Source organism: Rhagoletis zephyria, unplaced genomic scaffold (assembly GCF_001687245.7).
Source record: "Rhagoletis zephyria isolate East Lansing unplaced genomic scaffold, Rhagoletis_zephyria_1.1 Rzeph_scaffold_05722, whole genome shotgun sequence".
Taxonomy (NCBI): Eukaryota; Metazoa; Arthropoda; class Insecta; order Diptera; family Tephritidae; genus Rhagoletis; species Rhagoletis zephyria.
Genome location: NW_016162805.1, coordinates 23,936 through 40,454, shown reverse-complemented (window position 1 = coordinate 40,454; position 16,519 = coordinate 23,936). Strand labels below are relative to the sequence as shown.

Sequence of the window (16,519 nt, the reverse complement as noted above, 5' to 3'; positions counted from 1 at the left end):
GAGTCATTCCGGTACGTAGAACCGGCTGTCGTGAAATGAAAGACAGCTGCCAAGATAGTTTAAAAGATTTAGTTTATTCTGGCACGAAGATCTTTAAAAAAACTCTTGCCACTTTTCATGGTGAAAAGCTANTCGGTGCCAGCCCTGAGTAGGAGAATACGTAGTGAATGTAGCCCTATGGATGGAANTGTTGCCCTATGGACGGACAACTTCTGAGATACTTCGCCGACCTAAACGGGGTTAGATCGCCGAAACAACAGCCCTTGGTCGGGTGAAACCCGAGTCATTCCGGTACGTAGAACCGGCTGTCGTGAAATGAAAGACAGCTGCCAAGATAGTTTAAAAGATTTAGTTTATTCTGGCACGAAGATCTTTAAAAAAACTCTTGCCACTTTTCATGGTGAAAAGCTATTTTGACAGAAAGCACTTGATTTATGTATCTTTAAAAAAACTCTTGCCACTTTTCATGGTGAAAAGCTCTTTTGACAGAAAGCACTTGATTTATGTATGTATATCATTTTGCTCGCGCTGCTCCAACAGTTGCAATGACCGGGTGATTAAAGACGTCCATAAACCTAGCTGACCCAAGTCGCCAAAAATCAATAAAAATTAGCTAGGAATTAGGTGTCTTTTAGATGTTAATTACGGCCTCCAAAATTAATTTAGGTGTTCCTTTGGTTTCCCAGAAATTCGCAAAAATGTTTTTCTTAAATTTTTTTTTTTTAATTTTCGAAATACATATATGCAGGAATTAGGTGTCTTTTAGGTGATCTTCAACGCCACTAAAACTAATTTAGTAGCTCCATTGGTTTCCGAGAAATTCGCAAAAATGTGTGGGTCAGCTAGGTTTACGTAAACCAAGCTGACCCATCGTTAAATTTAGGTTTTAAATTATCCAAATATATGCTGGAATTAGGTGTCTTTTAGGTGTTCTTCAACGCCACTAAAACCAATTTAGTAGCTCCATTGGTTTCCTAGAAATTCGCAAAAATGTGTTTTTCAGCTAGCTTAGCGCTGTTAAGCTAGCTGAACAATCTTAAATTTTTTTTACGTAAACCTAGCACACATTTTTGCGAATTTCTCGGAAACTAATGGAGCTACTAAATTAGTTTTAGTGGCGTTGAAGAACACCTAAAAGACACCTAATTCCAGCATATATCTGGAAAATTTAAAACCTAAATTTAACGATGGGTCAGCTAGGTTTACGTAAACCTAGCTGACCCACACATTTTTGCGAATTTCTCGGAAACCAAAGGAACACCTAAATTAATTTTGGAGGCCCTAATTAACACCTAAAAGACACCTAATTCCTAGCTAATTTTTATTGATTTTTGGCGACTTGGGTCAGCTAGGTTTATGGACGTTGATTAAAGCACTGGCGTGCCATTCGAAAAATCTTAGACTCGAGTCCTCGGGAAGCGGAATTATTTGTTTCGTTTTTTAATTTAATTTTTTTTTGTATGTTTAATATTTAAATTTTCTTTTACTTTTTATATTTTATTTTAAAAAGTAAAATATATGTATATTTTTTTTAATTTAATTTAATTTTTATAAGAAATTTATTTTGGGTATTTTTTTATTTAATTTAAATTTTAGAAATTTGTTCTATGTATTTTTTTATTTAATTAAATTTATAGATTTGATTTAAAAACAAACGTATTATTGTAAATTCAATTTTTAGAAACTCGTTTTGTTTTATTTTAAATTACATTGTAACTACATTACAATTTTTTAGTTTCATTAAATTTTTTAGCAACTTGTTTTTTTTCTTTTTTTATTTAATTTTTGTAATATTAGATTTTATTGTTTTAAAAAGAAATTTTTTTTTAATGTATTTTTAATTTAATTAAATTTTTTTAATACTAGATTTTATTGTTAAAAAAATTTATATTTTAAATTTCATAAAGTTTTGTAGAACTTTTTTTAAAGAAAAATAAATTTTTTGTTATTTAACTCAATTTTTAAAAAAACTTATTGTTAAAAGGCAAACAGAATAACACAAAGACCTCCTCGTTAGCATATCTATCAATTAAGATATAAAATAAAAACAGGTGGTCTGTTCTAGCGGGTCTTTCTCTTATTTTTTTTTTTTTTAATTTGTTAACGTAAACACAGCTTACTATCTAAAAAAAACATTGAATCAAAATTTTAAGCATTTTAATCAGATTTCTAGAATTGTTTTGAGTATGCAGTTTTCTTGCCCATTAAATTTTAGTATAACAAAGTGCAAATTTGAAGTACATAGTTTCGACTTACCGTTGATTTTTGGCAACTTTTTGATAGCGCATTCTCATTCATACAAAGTATGTTCAAAAAATTTTTTGCATGGAGAAAATGGGCAAACCTTCCACACAAGAAATTTACCAAAAATCAACGGTGAGTGCTAAGAATTCTTAAACATTTTTTTTTTTTTTTAATTTATTTCGTTTTTATAATTTGCCCTTATAGGAATTCGCCCAGGTTTTAAAACCTGTTGTAGTCACCTAATATTTTATAAAATTTTTAGACCTATTTTGTACCGGTTTTAATTATGACAAGTCTTAGTTATGATGTCTCAATTTAAATTAGTGGTGACATACCATAAAGCCATAGCCACAACTAATGCCATAACCGTAACCACATTAACTATAATCGATTATAGGTATCATAACCATAAACAACTGATTTTTCGTTGTTGTTGTTGTTGTAGCGGCTATAACAACCCCGCCTAGATCGGTTGATATCTCAGTCGTTGTCGTCAAGTTTCACTAAGCGTGCAGCCTCAATAGGGCAACAGGGCCACAGGGATAAAGGCGTTAGGGTTGTCGGGTTTTCCGGGTATCTCTTGTTGTCGTTGTCAACAATGTCGGTGTTGCCAGGCTTGGAACAAGACTCGGGAAAATGTGAATTATCGTAGGATATTTGTGCAGAACTAAATTCTTAAAACTCAACAGCAGATCATAATAAAATATGTACATCATATAAAAGGTAATATTTGGTACTTTGTTAATAATATAAATTTCTCTTGCATTAATTATGAAATTTGGTTAAAAAAGTTATTTTATGAAAAAATTCGAAATTTTTATTCGTTTTTTAGTGTCTTTGGATTGAAAATATAAAGAAGCATATATATTATGTATACAAGCTGAAAGATAAATTAATTATGTTTATTTTGACATAATTTGTTTTTGATTAGGATATGTAGTTCATTAATATCAAAAAAAAAAAAATTAACAAATTTTAATTTAACCTTTATATTCTTGCGCCAAATAATTTTGGTACAGTACATATTTTTTGTTTTTGCATAGCTAAATGTGTCATAATATTCTAGACTTATGCCAAAATGTTGGCTGTGAACAGTATTTTTCTTTTTAAACGTCTGGCTCGCGCTTCAGTTATCAGCTGATTATGGTTATGGCGGAAAACCAAAATTCAATTGGTCTCTATGGCTATGGTTATGGCTATGGCGTTATAGTGTAGCACCACTAACTTGGCGTTTACATTTTGCGAAGACAATAACAATACATTCACACTTTCTATAAATATATTCACACTTCTCTCATTGCCTTCGTCACTGTCTTTAATTTTTCGTGAAGATAGTTAATCGGACAGTAAATTGGACAATTCGGTCACGTTTTGGTTAATTTGAGAAAAAGAAGCACGATAAAATCGCAAAAAATCGCAGAATTATGAAAAAGTGGTTTGCCTTTGCATATTTTAGTAAATAATGTGAAATTCACGCCAAACGACATTAACGGCGGTTGCTGAAAAATGTATTGTCATTATAATTGTCTGGATGCCTACTTTACACCACAATTTGACAACTAATACATATTCCCAATTGTCTTGTCTCAAACTGTCTTATGTAAACGCAGCGTAATCGAATATTGTGGAGGCCATAAGGTAACCTTATTAAGGTTGGTTGGAACAGCTGTTTTATATGGTTATGGTTATGTCACCAGTAATTTAACCTTTAAAGATTATTTTTCCCTTGTTTATTATCTACTCGTGTACGACCTTCGCAGACCAGTATTGCGCTTACCACAGTTTAAGAAACGCTGCTTTAAATCATATGTCTGTCTATGTAAATAACCCTTCATTATAGTCGTTTGATATTTTTTAATTGTGTGAAACTCGCACAGCTGTTGACCTACTAAGTATTAGGCTGTCTTCCGAAGGAATTAACTTTCCTTTTTTACGCTTGATGGAGCGCTGAAGTGGACTATTTGTATGCACTTTTTACACAGTTTAAGTACGTATAAATACATTTTGCGCATTTACTAAAAGACTGTCACAATTCAAAAAAATAAATGTTTCATGAGACGCTTTTAAAGTTTTGAATTAGTTCCCAAAATGTAGGAAAAAAGATGCATATTATTGGCATTTAAATACTTTTATACTTACGTTATTGTTTAGCTTCTTCCAATTGAAGCACAGGCCAAACAAAGCCTTGAAAAACCGCTACAACTCGATAGCTGCTGATGATGCGTCATTTGCAAGTATGTAAAATCAATAACATTTTTTTTTGTAAGTATGTACGTATTTATATTATTTTATCAGTTTATTTAGATCTATATAGTGTTTTAATATAAATTTTTAAATTTTTTTTCACATTTCATTATCGTTTAATCAGTTATTTCTTATTATACAAAGAGTAATAAAAAATAATAAAAATGTATGCATATACATATACATATTTAGCGTGTAATTAAAGTCGTAATGCGATTTAAATTTACATAGGCACATACATATGTATATGCAGATAATTAGGTAGGTATGGTAGATAGGTAGGTAGGATAAATATCAAAGAGCGTATATAATCTACATATGCACTATTTTTATTTTTTCTAATTTGCATTTTAGTCTGCGAGATTTTCTTATTTGAACTAGTACATATTTATATATAATTAAAAAAAAACAAAAAAACAGCCGCCACTAATACAAATATTGAAAGAAAACCTGCACAGTAATTTTAATTATGCTGCTACATATACATTTTGTTTGTGGCATGTTTCGTTTTTTTGTTTGTTTAATTTCAACACCAATTCAAAAACTTCACAACATTTCAATCCCTTCACATACAAGCACTTTATGTGTAAGTAAAATGTACAAACATCAGCAATTCGTAGATTACATAAGTATACTGCATCTCTTAGGGCCAAATTCACAGTGCGTAGTTCACTCAGAATGGGCAGTACAAAAGAGGCCGAAATTATGCTAAAATATTTAATCTTAACACGCAATCACGCTTAACTAATGTCGCCTATACACACATATGTATGTATGTATGTAGTTGCATAACTGCTAACGACTATTGGCTAAAACTATGCAAACTGTACTATTGAGTTTTACAAATACGCAGATGTAATTATTTAAATATAGTATGTACTATGTAATAAAATATAGACTAATACCGCATATGTTTTATTTTACATATTCAAGGAGTTTTTACTATTTCTTTTTTGTTTTGTAATTTTAACTTTTATTAAATAGTAGCAATTATTTTAGGTATACATACATATAAAAAGAAGCAAACTTATGCATAAACAATGTGTGTAAGTTCCTTTCCTTTCCTTTTTTTTCTACTTTTAATACATGTGCAACTACATTATTCTTTCCTATTAGTTTGTATTTTTAAATGGCGCTTATCTTTTTGTGTGAGTGTGCGCGCGTGTTTTTGTTGAGCAAACGCTGACTTAAAAAAAACTTAATATGTATTGTGTGTGTGGTGCCGATATACTAAATATCAACGCAAAAAGGTTTATCTAGCAATTTTGAAATTTTATAGGAGAATCAAACAAGCTTTTAAAGGAATATCAAAGCTAAAAATTACCATGAATATCATTTTATAGGTTTTTTTTTCGAATAAGTATCTTTGAACTTTCGTATATGGGGATGTATCTAAGCATGACCTAATTGAAAATTAAAAAAAAATATGGATTCCCACACTTTAATGATTATTTTTATTTTTTTCTCCCAAGTAAAAAGTTATAATTCTCCATTTAAAAGAAGAAGAAAACTTCTCTTTCATATGTGAAGCCTTGAGAACCAGAGTAGCCCCCATCTACTAAAAACGGGCAGCAGTAGACTCCAGGAAATTTAAGGGGTTTTAAATAAATAGTGGAAATATGAGAAAAAAATGAGAAGCTGTGCATTAGTGGAATAAATGAGTTTAGAGTGGCGGGAAAATAAATAGGGACGTGACATAACAAGTTGTAACTATTTTTATTTTGTTTATTTAATGAAAAGTATATACCAAATCTACAAATTTTCAACAAAAATTTCAATCAGAGTTTTTAGAAAAAAATTGGTAGGCAGTTTTATAGCCGATCAAATTTTAGTATAATATAGTGCAAGTTTGAAGTAGCTGGGATTCGCAGTTGGTTTTTGGCAATTTATTTTGCTAACGGTGTCACGCACTTTTTTCCGTACAAAGTATGTTCGAAATTTTTTTTATATGGAGGAAAATGCAAAATACCGTTTTTCAAACTTCTACTTTATTGTACTAAAATTAAATGGGCTACGAAACTGTTTAACTACATTTCGCTTTTAATTCCGAATAAAAAGATTGAAATTGGATGATCATTTGTTGAAAATTAATTTTTGGATTTGTTGAAATTTTCATTGAATTTTTATAAATCTTGTACAAAGTTTGAAATTTTAACTTACATGGTTAGATAATGAGCTATACTTTCATAAAAAATCTATAAACATTAAATAAACAAAACATATTAAAATTTCGCTTTTCGCCTGAAAAGTATCGATGAGACGTTATTTGTTCCAATAAATTTTTCAAATCAAAGATGCATCTTTTCAAAGACAAAGTTTTTTAAATTAAAAAAAAAAAAATATGCGTTCAGTTAAAAAAAAAAACAATGATGCAGAGCTTTAATTTTTTTATTATCTCAATCATTTACTGCATTTGCTCATCTTTCAAAAGCACTGAAGGAAAAAATATTTTTTTTTACTTCAAAAACAAAGCTGAATTGGTGAACAACTAAGAGGAAAGCTGGAATTGTTTGAGCAAAAAATATATAAACGCAAAAAATAAAGCGCATGAACGGTAATAGTTTGAAATTTCTGAGCAAAATTTTATGAAAGCTATCAGTTCTATTCACACATTTTCAAATTAAAAAATACATATAATTGCATTTTAAAAATAGCGGCCAAGAAATAGTTTTGTTTTTATAGTATGTATACATGAAGTAAAGTATATTTAAAATTGTAGAAAACTAAATATATTAAGAAAAGTGTTACGTTAGATATTTGAAAGAGGTGCTTATGTATGCACTGCAACCTATGAATTTATTGTGCCCGAAGTCAAAAGAGTTAGTTATTTAAAACCTGGATAGGAAATCCAAAAATTAACACTTCATCAACAAAAATTCCAAACTCGAGATAAGCTATTTTGTCAGAAGGTCACAACATAACGTATATGCGTAACGTATGTATCTGTGAATTTTCACCACACGCGCACTCACTTTAGTCCATTCAAAAGGTGTATCGATTTTTAAGGCTAATTGCTGGATTACTACTAGATACTATTACAATATAATATTACATACATATTTTAACATTTTCTAATGCCACTAACAGCAGATAAAAAATAACAAAATTTTGTATAACCTAATTGCTGCTACACACATATGTACACATCAGCACTGGCAAGTATGTATTGCTGCCATTGCTCCAGCTGCTGCCGTGACATCTTTCTTGTGTGTAACATCCGTAACTGCTTCCGTTTCCAATATTTTCATGTGCATATGTAAGTGTGTGCTTGCGTGTTTATGTATGATGTATGTTTAGGTGTGCCTCCTGCTTACAAGCGCCATTTGTATGTACTTCATTTAACAACCAATGATTCTTTTAAATGTCGCATCAGTCCAGCACCGATGTCTTGTACATCAGGCCATTGTCGTATCACAAATATTATGAAGAATATGAACAAGAATGTCGTCAGTACGCGCACTCTAAAAGCATATGATATAAATCGATAAAATCATGATTAAAAATATTAAACCCAATAGCAGCTATACTGGATAGATAAATTTGTTTTGTTAGCTTAATTTAATCTAATATTCAAATGTTTACATAAATAAATATGTATAAGTGTTAATAAAACAAATTTGTATTAAAATCAAAAATTACTTAACATTTTTACATTCTTTCACTCACCTTGTCTTCAGGAACGGCATTATAATACCCGCCGCCGTCGCCACCAATAGCAACACCACCTGTAACACCGTTAAAACGACATTTATGAGCTTGACGACGAGCGCACGTGCATTTGAATTGTCTATACCCTCGACGGTCACGTATTGCTGTTGTGATAAATGTTCCATTTTGGAAATCTAGATTTGAGGGGAAAAGGTATAAATTAACAAATTAGACAAATTGAAAAATTAAGTGCGTGTATTACGGTTGCTAGGGACAAAAAGTATCACATTTTCAAAAGAAGCATTCAATTCTATATACATACATATGTACACTGCACTATGGGGAATTTTCCATTTTCTTTGGGAAAAATCAATTATGGCTAAACACGTAGACGATTAAAAAAATATATGATTTGTTGTTGATGGGCATATGTTTTTCCATAGTTTTGCAAAAAAAAGAAATATCTTAACCCTTCACGACAGAGAAGTCCAAAGTGGACATTTTTTAATTTGTGGTTTTACTAAAAAATTCTTTATGCAGTTTTTTTTTTAATATTCGTATGAAAAAACACCAACTCTACCACACCAACTCCAGTTACACAACATTGCCAAATTATATAATTTTCAATTGAAAACCTTAAATGTTTGAATATCCTAATTTGCCTACGGAAAACATAAAAGGGGCAACCTTTGCAGCAACCAAATTGTAAACGGCCTTTTGTTTCTTCTCTTTATTGAATTCTCCCCTCAAAACCGTCAAAAATTTATTCTTCCTTCTATTTTGTTTTAATTTTTAGGATTAGTTTCTTTACACTCACCCGCGTTTGGCAATTTTCCAGTACTTCATTGACGTCGCGCAGACGCTCATCACTTTGATATTGCACCTTTTCCTCCATATCGGCAATTGTTTGTTTTAAATTTTCAATTTCATTCTATGTAGAGCAGGCGAGCAACGAAAAAGATATTACATTTAATAAACCAAGCACATTTTCATCTCCCACTTTTACAAACCTGATGCAGTTCGGTTAAATCATTTATTTGCTCTTCTAAGCTTTCGGCGCGGTAACGTTCACCTTCCAGTGTTGCAGTTAAGTTGTTAAATTCCTTTTGTGCAGTCTGTGAGAAAATTAAAAAAAAAAATTAGGTGTGAAGGATAAAAAGATGCACTGTTCGAAAAATAGCTGCAGAAGGGAGCAGTGAACTTTTTCACAGATGCGTGAAACTTGATGTAAAGATTGACGGAGTTTGTTTCTCCGCCAGCAAATCTCCATTAACATCTACATAATTTAAGCTTCTAGAACGCTGTAGTGTTTTTCCAACGGTAATGGCTGGCATTAAGAAAGCTGTAGAAATACAACTGAAGGGTGTGACATCCATAAGGAAAGTAAGCATCTACCTTGGCAGCAATGTAGCAATCAGGGCTCTGAACTAGCTCATTGTGCGCTCGAAATTGGTCAGCGAATGCCTGACTATTCTTTCAGTTGGTCGAAATATTTTCGAAATAGACTTAAGTATATGGGTACCAGGCCACAGTGACATTGCACAGTAATAGTACCCTTGTACCCACGCCCCCACCCCACCGTCTCTTTCACCATCGTCCATATAGGAAAGCCAGCCCATTTTTTGTTTAATGTGGTTGATAGTCCAAAATTTCCTGCCTTTTTATTAAAGCAAAGTCCCGATTGTATTTTTGCTGCTTAATTTTACAACGCTTTTATCAACTTGCAATGTTGTGGCTCCAGAAACTTTCAATGTTGTGGATCCAGAAACTTTCAATGTTGTGTGTCCGGCACCATAAAACCTTTGCTTTGCAAAGTTCCTATAAAAAAGTCTAGTGCATAGGGCGACATCTGTAGTGAATAGGGCGAGGTAGATGACATCTAGATGTCGCCCTATGTACTACGTTCGCTACAGCGGAAATAGACGACACGCCATTTCTTTAAATAAAATTAATTGGTGCTCGTTTGTATGTACATACATATGTAAATGCATGTGTGTGCACCTTTCTATTAATATCGTTGAATTATTTTAATATCTATTGCAAAATTTTATTCAGACAGGACTAAAAAGTAGAAAATAAATAANATGGGACTGAGAAATATTATTTTCTACTTTTTAGTCCATTTATAAAAGCGTTGTATATTAAAAAGTTTTTTTTTTATATTATTTATTTTAAATATCTATACCAACGGTTATTTAATCCAATTGTAAAAAAAATAAATAGTCAAATGATAGGTAAATTGAAGGAGTTTGGCAGGATAGCTTAAATGCATCCCTAGAGATTCATATCTGGCCAAGGACTATCATTCCAGCATCATTCCCCAAAAACTCTTTGGGGAAATTTTGCGATGTTAAAACAACAACAATCATGTGAGTCAGAGCACAGCGAAATTGCAAAACAACAATCTGGCATGACCATATTATTTCTTTTGCTGAGTAATGGCGAAGTTCGCCAAGTTGGGCGGAGCCGTCGTTCAGCGTTCGCCCTGCTATTTCGCCTACTTTAACAGAATTAGAGCGGTAGCGAAAACAGCTGATACCATTTCGTCGCACTTATAAGTTAGGTTACCATATTTTGAAAAACGAAACCATATATAGAAATGATGAAATGATAACAAATATAAATATAAGGCAAGGGGGAATTATTATAAATTATTTAATTTTAAGCCAGATTTAACGAATCGATGATCACTGTATTTTTCAACCATCAAAAATAACTCGTGTTACATGCGGGTTTCTTCTAAATCTTTGAAAGTAAAAAAAAAACATACGGCCACCTTTGGCATGTACTGCCGCCATCGCCCAGCAGAGCGATAGAAATAAATCTATGGCCACGAAACGCCGCCGGGCGAACTTCGTCTTTCGCTGTGGCTGTGTTCAATTTCATATCCCGGCGAGTGTTCTAATTTTGACAGCGGTAATTTCGCTGTGGTGAGTTCGCCGCTCGCCGGCATTGTGTTTCCACGGTAAATTTTCTGTAATTCCGTTATTTATGTAGTGAATAAATCGAAAAAAGACTGACATTAATTAATTTACAGCTACTCAACTCACCTCTAATCGTTCAACACGCTCTTTCAGCTTTTCGATTTCATCTTTACGTTCAGCCAATTCGGTTAAGAGCGATTTGAGCACAAGATGATATTGACTCGCGCCCGATTGACTCTTGCCAGAGCTGCAAATATGCAAACCAGAATTTTTCGAAATGTTATAACTTTTGCACAAAGTTGGAAATTAGGTTTACAAATATGGTTTTGTCGTTTACAAATATGAAACAAACAAAATAAGTGAAAATGTTGCACTTCTATTATTTTGTGGACAACTATGCCCACTTGGAAAATAGGTAAACACCTCACGAGGTAAGCCATGTTTTCTTTAAGTTTTTAGTACCAAAATTGTCATCATGACCAATGTCATCTACTAGTAAAGCACAAAATGAACACCTCCGACATACCTCGTAAGGTGCTTACCCATTTTCCTAGTGGGTAGGTGCACATAAGTATATGCTCATATGAGTGCATATGGTGTACTTACCCTGCTGGTATACTCTCGCTAGTAACGCTACTGCATTCGCTGCCATTCTCGCTATTAAATTTGCCGCTACCCGCGCCACCCGTAGTACCCGAACCGGTGGAGGTGGCTGCAATGTTATTATTCGGCGTCGAACTGGCAATCAGTTCAGCATTGACGGGCATGTTAATGTTGTTGATTTCCGTTTCTAAACACAAAAAAAAAAAAAATTAATAAAAATATTAATACATACGAATGTGTTTAAATATATATGTATTTGTATTTGTACTCGAATTATAAAAGTAGAGCAAATAAAAAATCATATGCGCCTAAAAGTAGACTCGCTTATATGCAATACTTTCATACTCACCTGACATTTGGTTAATGTTGTCAGCGCTACCGAATTTATTCTTAATTAAATGTGCGAATTCGCGCGGCTTGGACATCACCGAACCGGAAAAGCCGGTAATGCCGTCGCGTATATTGCCACCGACATTTCTGCGCAGCGATTGTTAGTGAGGCAGTGGATGAAGGCGGATATTGTATATGAAATTAAAAATTGTTTAAAAATTGACGAGTTTTGTTTTCCTCAAAGCCCTTACCTAAGTCCCTGGCCCACATCGCGCAACACTTCACGCGGCTGCCGATGTTGACTCTTATTCGCAAATTGATGATTCGACAAGTCTTTCGCACGTTTGGTATAATTGTCTAGCTTCTTCTGCAGCTGCGAAATGCTGTGTGCGCTTTTCTGGTTCTTCTTCTCGAAGACGGCCTGCAAGAAGTGTGCGGAAGAAGTGTTTTTTTTTGTTTTTTGTTTATTTTTTCACATTTTTTTGTCAGCTTTGAATTGTCATGAAAATAACAGTAAACAGCTGTTTTGGAAACACCTGCGACGTGTTTTTGCAATGAGTTCATTACTCTTAACATACCTTTATTCGCTGCAATTGTTGCTTATCAGCACTCGCCGCTAATTTCAAGTATTCATTCACGTTATCTGTAAGATATCAAAAAGAAATTTTGAAATAGCATTTTTTTGTTGAAGTTAATAGATAAGAAACGCTTGTTCATTGGTATTTTTATCAATATGTGATAAAAAGAAATATTGGATATTTTTGTAATGCCTTTTCAGTGTTGCAATCATTTATTTTTTTTATAAATTCGTCACTCATTTAGAATTTAGTGCTGCTGAATAAGTCATTATTTTATGAATAACCGGATGAACAATGACGGTGTACCGGCTGAGCTGTTCAAAGCCAGCGACGAATAGCTGTTCGGGCGCATGTACAGAATATTGCTCTAATTGAAGCCGCAGTGTACTTTTCTCAATCCAGGCTTCAGTCAGGTCAGGCAAATCTACTATTGGCCAAATTTTTACAAGTGTGTCAAATCCGGGAATACATGATAGGCCAACAAATGAACATGCACCATCCTTCATGCTTCTACCAGAAGGCTCATTTTGAGAGCGTGACTTAATGTATGCCCCATCTACTTTCTCCGTGTAAAGGAACCACCTATTTTACCATTCACAGCAGAGAAAGCTGTAAATATTCAAGATTTCTTAATCCGTAAAATAGATGATTCAGGGCAGTTGCAAGGGAAGTAAGTACACTCGGGGGTTTGAGAGGGGCAACCGCTATTAGAAAAAAAACTATGACTTTTAATTTTTGAATTTTTGGTGCAAAAATTTAGCTTTTCTCCAGAGCAGGTGAGGTTTTTGCCTAGCATAATTTCCGCAAGACTGTAATTTATCGCAAGAAGGACAGAGAGAACTTCAGGAGCTTAGCTGCGGTGGAAGGCAAGGCACCTTTTCCATTTTTCTTTTGGACGTGTTTTTTTTATAGCGTCCGTCACCATACTGTCAGCGTGTAGACAATACTGGGCTTTATGTCAGCTATTTAAAGCTGATGAGCTATATGTAGCGGGAAGGCCTCTCTCTTGTCCGTACAGATCCAAGTCGATCATAACGGCACACAAAACAATAGTGCGGGCTTTGATGGCGAGAGTGTTGGTTATCACATTTATTACTTCCCGCAATATTGCTGTAGCGGTAAACCAATTGCCAGATCAGTTCGTAGACTCCTACTGGTGCCAGATTATCTAGGGCCCCTCAAGGGAAATCTAGTTCTTCGTCTGAAATCGAAAGCCGCAATCGTGGAAGTACTAAACTTAAGTGTTAATTGACTCCTAAGAATGCCTTTTAAATTATGTCTCCATAATCTAACCGTAGAAAAAGCCCAGGAGGATATTGTAATTAGCCCAAACAGAACGAAATTTTGTGTAATCCACAAGTACTAGGCTATGGCCGTTCAGTTAAAGTGGCATGACTCTCCTCCCTCTCAACTCTTCCGTAAACCCTCGCACGTAGTAGAAATGGGCGCGGGATACCAGAACCAGCGGGACCCATGGGGCTAATTTTAAAATGACTGGGATGGGCCACCAGACAACGAACGAAAATGTCAAACAGAATAACAAATGGTTCACTCACCATCTCTGGCAGTTTGTTCCTTTCGTATGGACTCCTTTGTACATTGGATTTTTGTGTTGAGCCGATCGAGCGCTTGCAAACTGGAGGTACGTTCATGGCGACGATGATGTTTCTTGTTGCCATCAACGCCCACATGAGAGCTATCCTGTTCGTCAGAAGCGAACGACTGATAGCAGAGATCCTCGTTGCCTGTGCAAAGATAAATAAAATGGGAGAAAAATATCAATCAATGATGTTTCACGCTGGTAAAATATAACTATAAAAGTACACCATCCATAGATAAAAAGGAGCGGCTCAAAAATATTTAGCTTTTCTTCAATACACCAACTTTAGCCAACATTTCTAACCCGCTCCTCTGACAAATAATGCATGAAGTTACACAAATTAGAATTTCTTGTTAGTCACACCTGATAGACGTGAGTCCTCGACGCCAACACCACCCATACTCTCCATTGTGCTACCATCACCACTGCCCACAATGAAGCCACCTATGCCGCCGCTCATGCCACTACCACCGCCAACGCCAACACCACCACCGCCGCTAATACCAACGCCCCCACTCATACCGCTCAGCCCACTATAGGCCAATAGACCACCCTGATCAGAGCCGTGGGTGCGTTGGAATTCGCGACGACTGCGTTCGCGACTGCGACGACTGGATGGCGAGTGACTGCGGAAACCGCGGAAGGTGGCAACAGTGGCGCCACTGCTGCCGCTCCCAATACAACCGGTCATCGTGCTGCTGCCGTAACTGCTGATACCGCCCGTCGATGTGGTTGTCGCGAGGGAGGTGCCCGATGCGCCGGCGCCGCCCAGTGTGCCGATCGTGCCTGCGACCGTTGAAGACGTCACTGTTGTTGGTGCTACTCTGTCGACGTGACTCCCCGACTCGGTGCTGTCACCGCGATGATTCCGTTCACGAGACACTGTGGAGAAGGCAGCGGTGATTTGCATTCACACATACACGCGCGCACATGCACGCACGAAATGGAAAACGGCAGCGAGTTGTTGATGAAGACGAGGATGAAGATGACAGGCGAATGCGGTGGAGTGTAACAGAGAGAGTGTGAGAGAGTAGAATTTCAAGTAGTTTCCAATTAACACGTTAACGGAAGCGGGAGTTCGTATGTTGTTGTCGTCGTTTTTTATACGATTATGGTTAGAGTTGATTTGTTTTTATAGTTGTTGTTGATGGCAAATTGAAGAGGGAATGTTGAAATTAGTCTTACAATACATTCGAGTCTTAACTATTTGCTTGTTTATCTTAATTTGAGTCCAGCGTTTATTTGCATAATTGGTTACGAGTCGTTTTGCTCAAGTGACAGCTGATGACAAGTGACAACAACCGGTAAAACAACAATAACAATAATATGCAATACTAACAGCAACTATGACGACGAACAAGCTTGTAGTGGTGGTTTTAGAATGTTTAATATTTAAGAGAGCTATTATGTATGTACTTGTTGTTGTTTGCGTTTGAAGATTTCGGTTTAAGCTCAAATCTCAGCTGAGCTGCTTCTTTTTTCTAGTTTTTGTTGTTGTTGTTGTAACTGTGTGTTGCTGTTATCCTTGCTGCAGCCGATGGCTGTAATAAGCTTTGGCGCTTCGTAGCTAAAAAGCAAGCGAAAAGCGTGCGGGCGGGCGTGCTTGCGTGTGTTTTGCTGTTATTGTCCAATTTGTTTATTTTTATTTTTTTTTAATATTTTTTATTGCGTGAGTGTGCGTGTAAGTGCGTGCTTATGCATGTATTGCAATATTTGGATGTTTTTTTTTTGTTTTGTTTTGTAGCGATTGCACAAAACAATAAACAAAGAGCGGATTAAAATCGAGAACGAGAAGAAGAGGAAGCACAGTGTGTTAAAACTCACAGCAGAGTACATAAAAATTAAAAATTTACAAAAAGTTTCGTACAATTTTTTCAGCGTTGATAAGCAGGAATTATAAACAAAAAACAAAAGCGTAGAGGGTAGTTTGGATAAAAGTGCGTATTATAATTGCTAAAAGCTGTGGAAGGAATAAATGCAGTTTGGTTGTAAAAAAAAATAGTGTAGTTAGCAAGAGATGAGTAACATAAAAAGGATGCCAAAGTATCTACAAACAACAAAATATTTACATATACAGTGACTCAAACAATCGCTCACTTGGTTATTTTTTTTTAAATATTCAAAATAGTTCCAAGTTAAATTTATTTTGTTAGTTTTTTATAAAAATATTGTTAATGCTATAACCAAAATAACTTAAATCAAAGTCAAAAACTTTATACAAAAAAAAAATAACGTGTGTCAAGTTAGCACTACACTTTTCGAATTTGGAAAAGTTAACTACGGCATTAATTGTAGTGTTTTTGTTGTAAATTTGTTGTGGAAAGAAAAAATTTGTAGCTCTCGTTTTT

General features: G+C 34.6%; 1 protein-coding gene across 6 annotated transcripts in view; it reads right to left on the bottom strand.

The window, feature by feature from the left end:
* Nucleotides 1-7,151: 7,151 nt before the first annotated feature.
* Nucleotides 7,152-16,519, bottom strand: part of Dmtn (transmembrane and coiled-coil domain 2 protein Dmtn) — a 22,677-nt gene continuing 13,309 nt past the window's right edge. For 4 of the 6 annotated variants that reach the window (XM_017628072.1, XM_017628073.1, XM_017628069.1 and 1 more), the window contains 11 exons: nucleotides 14,535-15,053; nucleotides 14,128-14,316; nucleotides 12,572-12,636; nucleotides 12,245-12,414; nucleotides 12,013-12,140; nucleotides 11,667-11,850; nucleotides 11,187-11,307; nucleotides 9,147-9,251; nucleotides 8,954-9,067; nucleotides 8,155-8,330; nucleotides 7,152-7,949 (listed from right to left, as the gene is read on the bottom strand). In XM_017628072.1, the coding sequence (XP_017483561.1) occupies nucleotides 7,823-7,949; nucleotides 8,155-8,330; nucleotides 8,954-9,067; nucleotides 9,147-9,251; nucleotides 11,187-11,307; nucleotides 11,667-11,850; nucleotides 12,013-12,140; nucleotides 12,245-12,414; nucleotides 12,572-12,636; nucleotides 14,128-14,316; nucleotides 14,535-15,053 (1,898 nt within the window). In that variant the 3' untranslated portion in view covers nucleotides 7,152-7,822. Of the gene's footprint in view, nucleotides 7,950-8,154; nucleotides 8,331-8,953; nucleotides 9,068-9,146; nucleotides 9,252-11,186; nucleotides 11,308-11,666; nucleotides 11,851-12,012; nucleotides 12,141-12,244; nucleotides 12,415-12,571; nucleotides 12,637-14,127; nucleotides 14,317-14,534; nucleotides 15,864-16,519 lie in introns of all 6 variants that reach the window. The other 2 variants (XM_017628071.1, XM_017628070.1) reach the window with 2 other exon arrangements.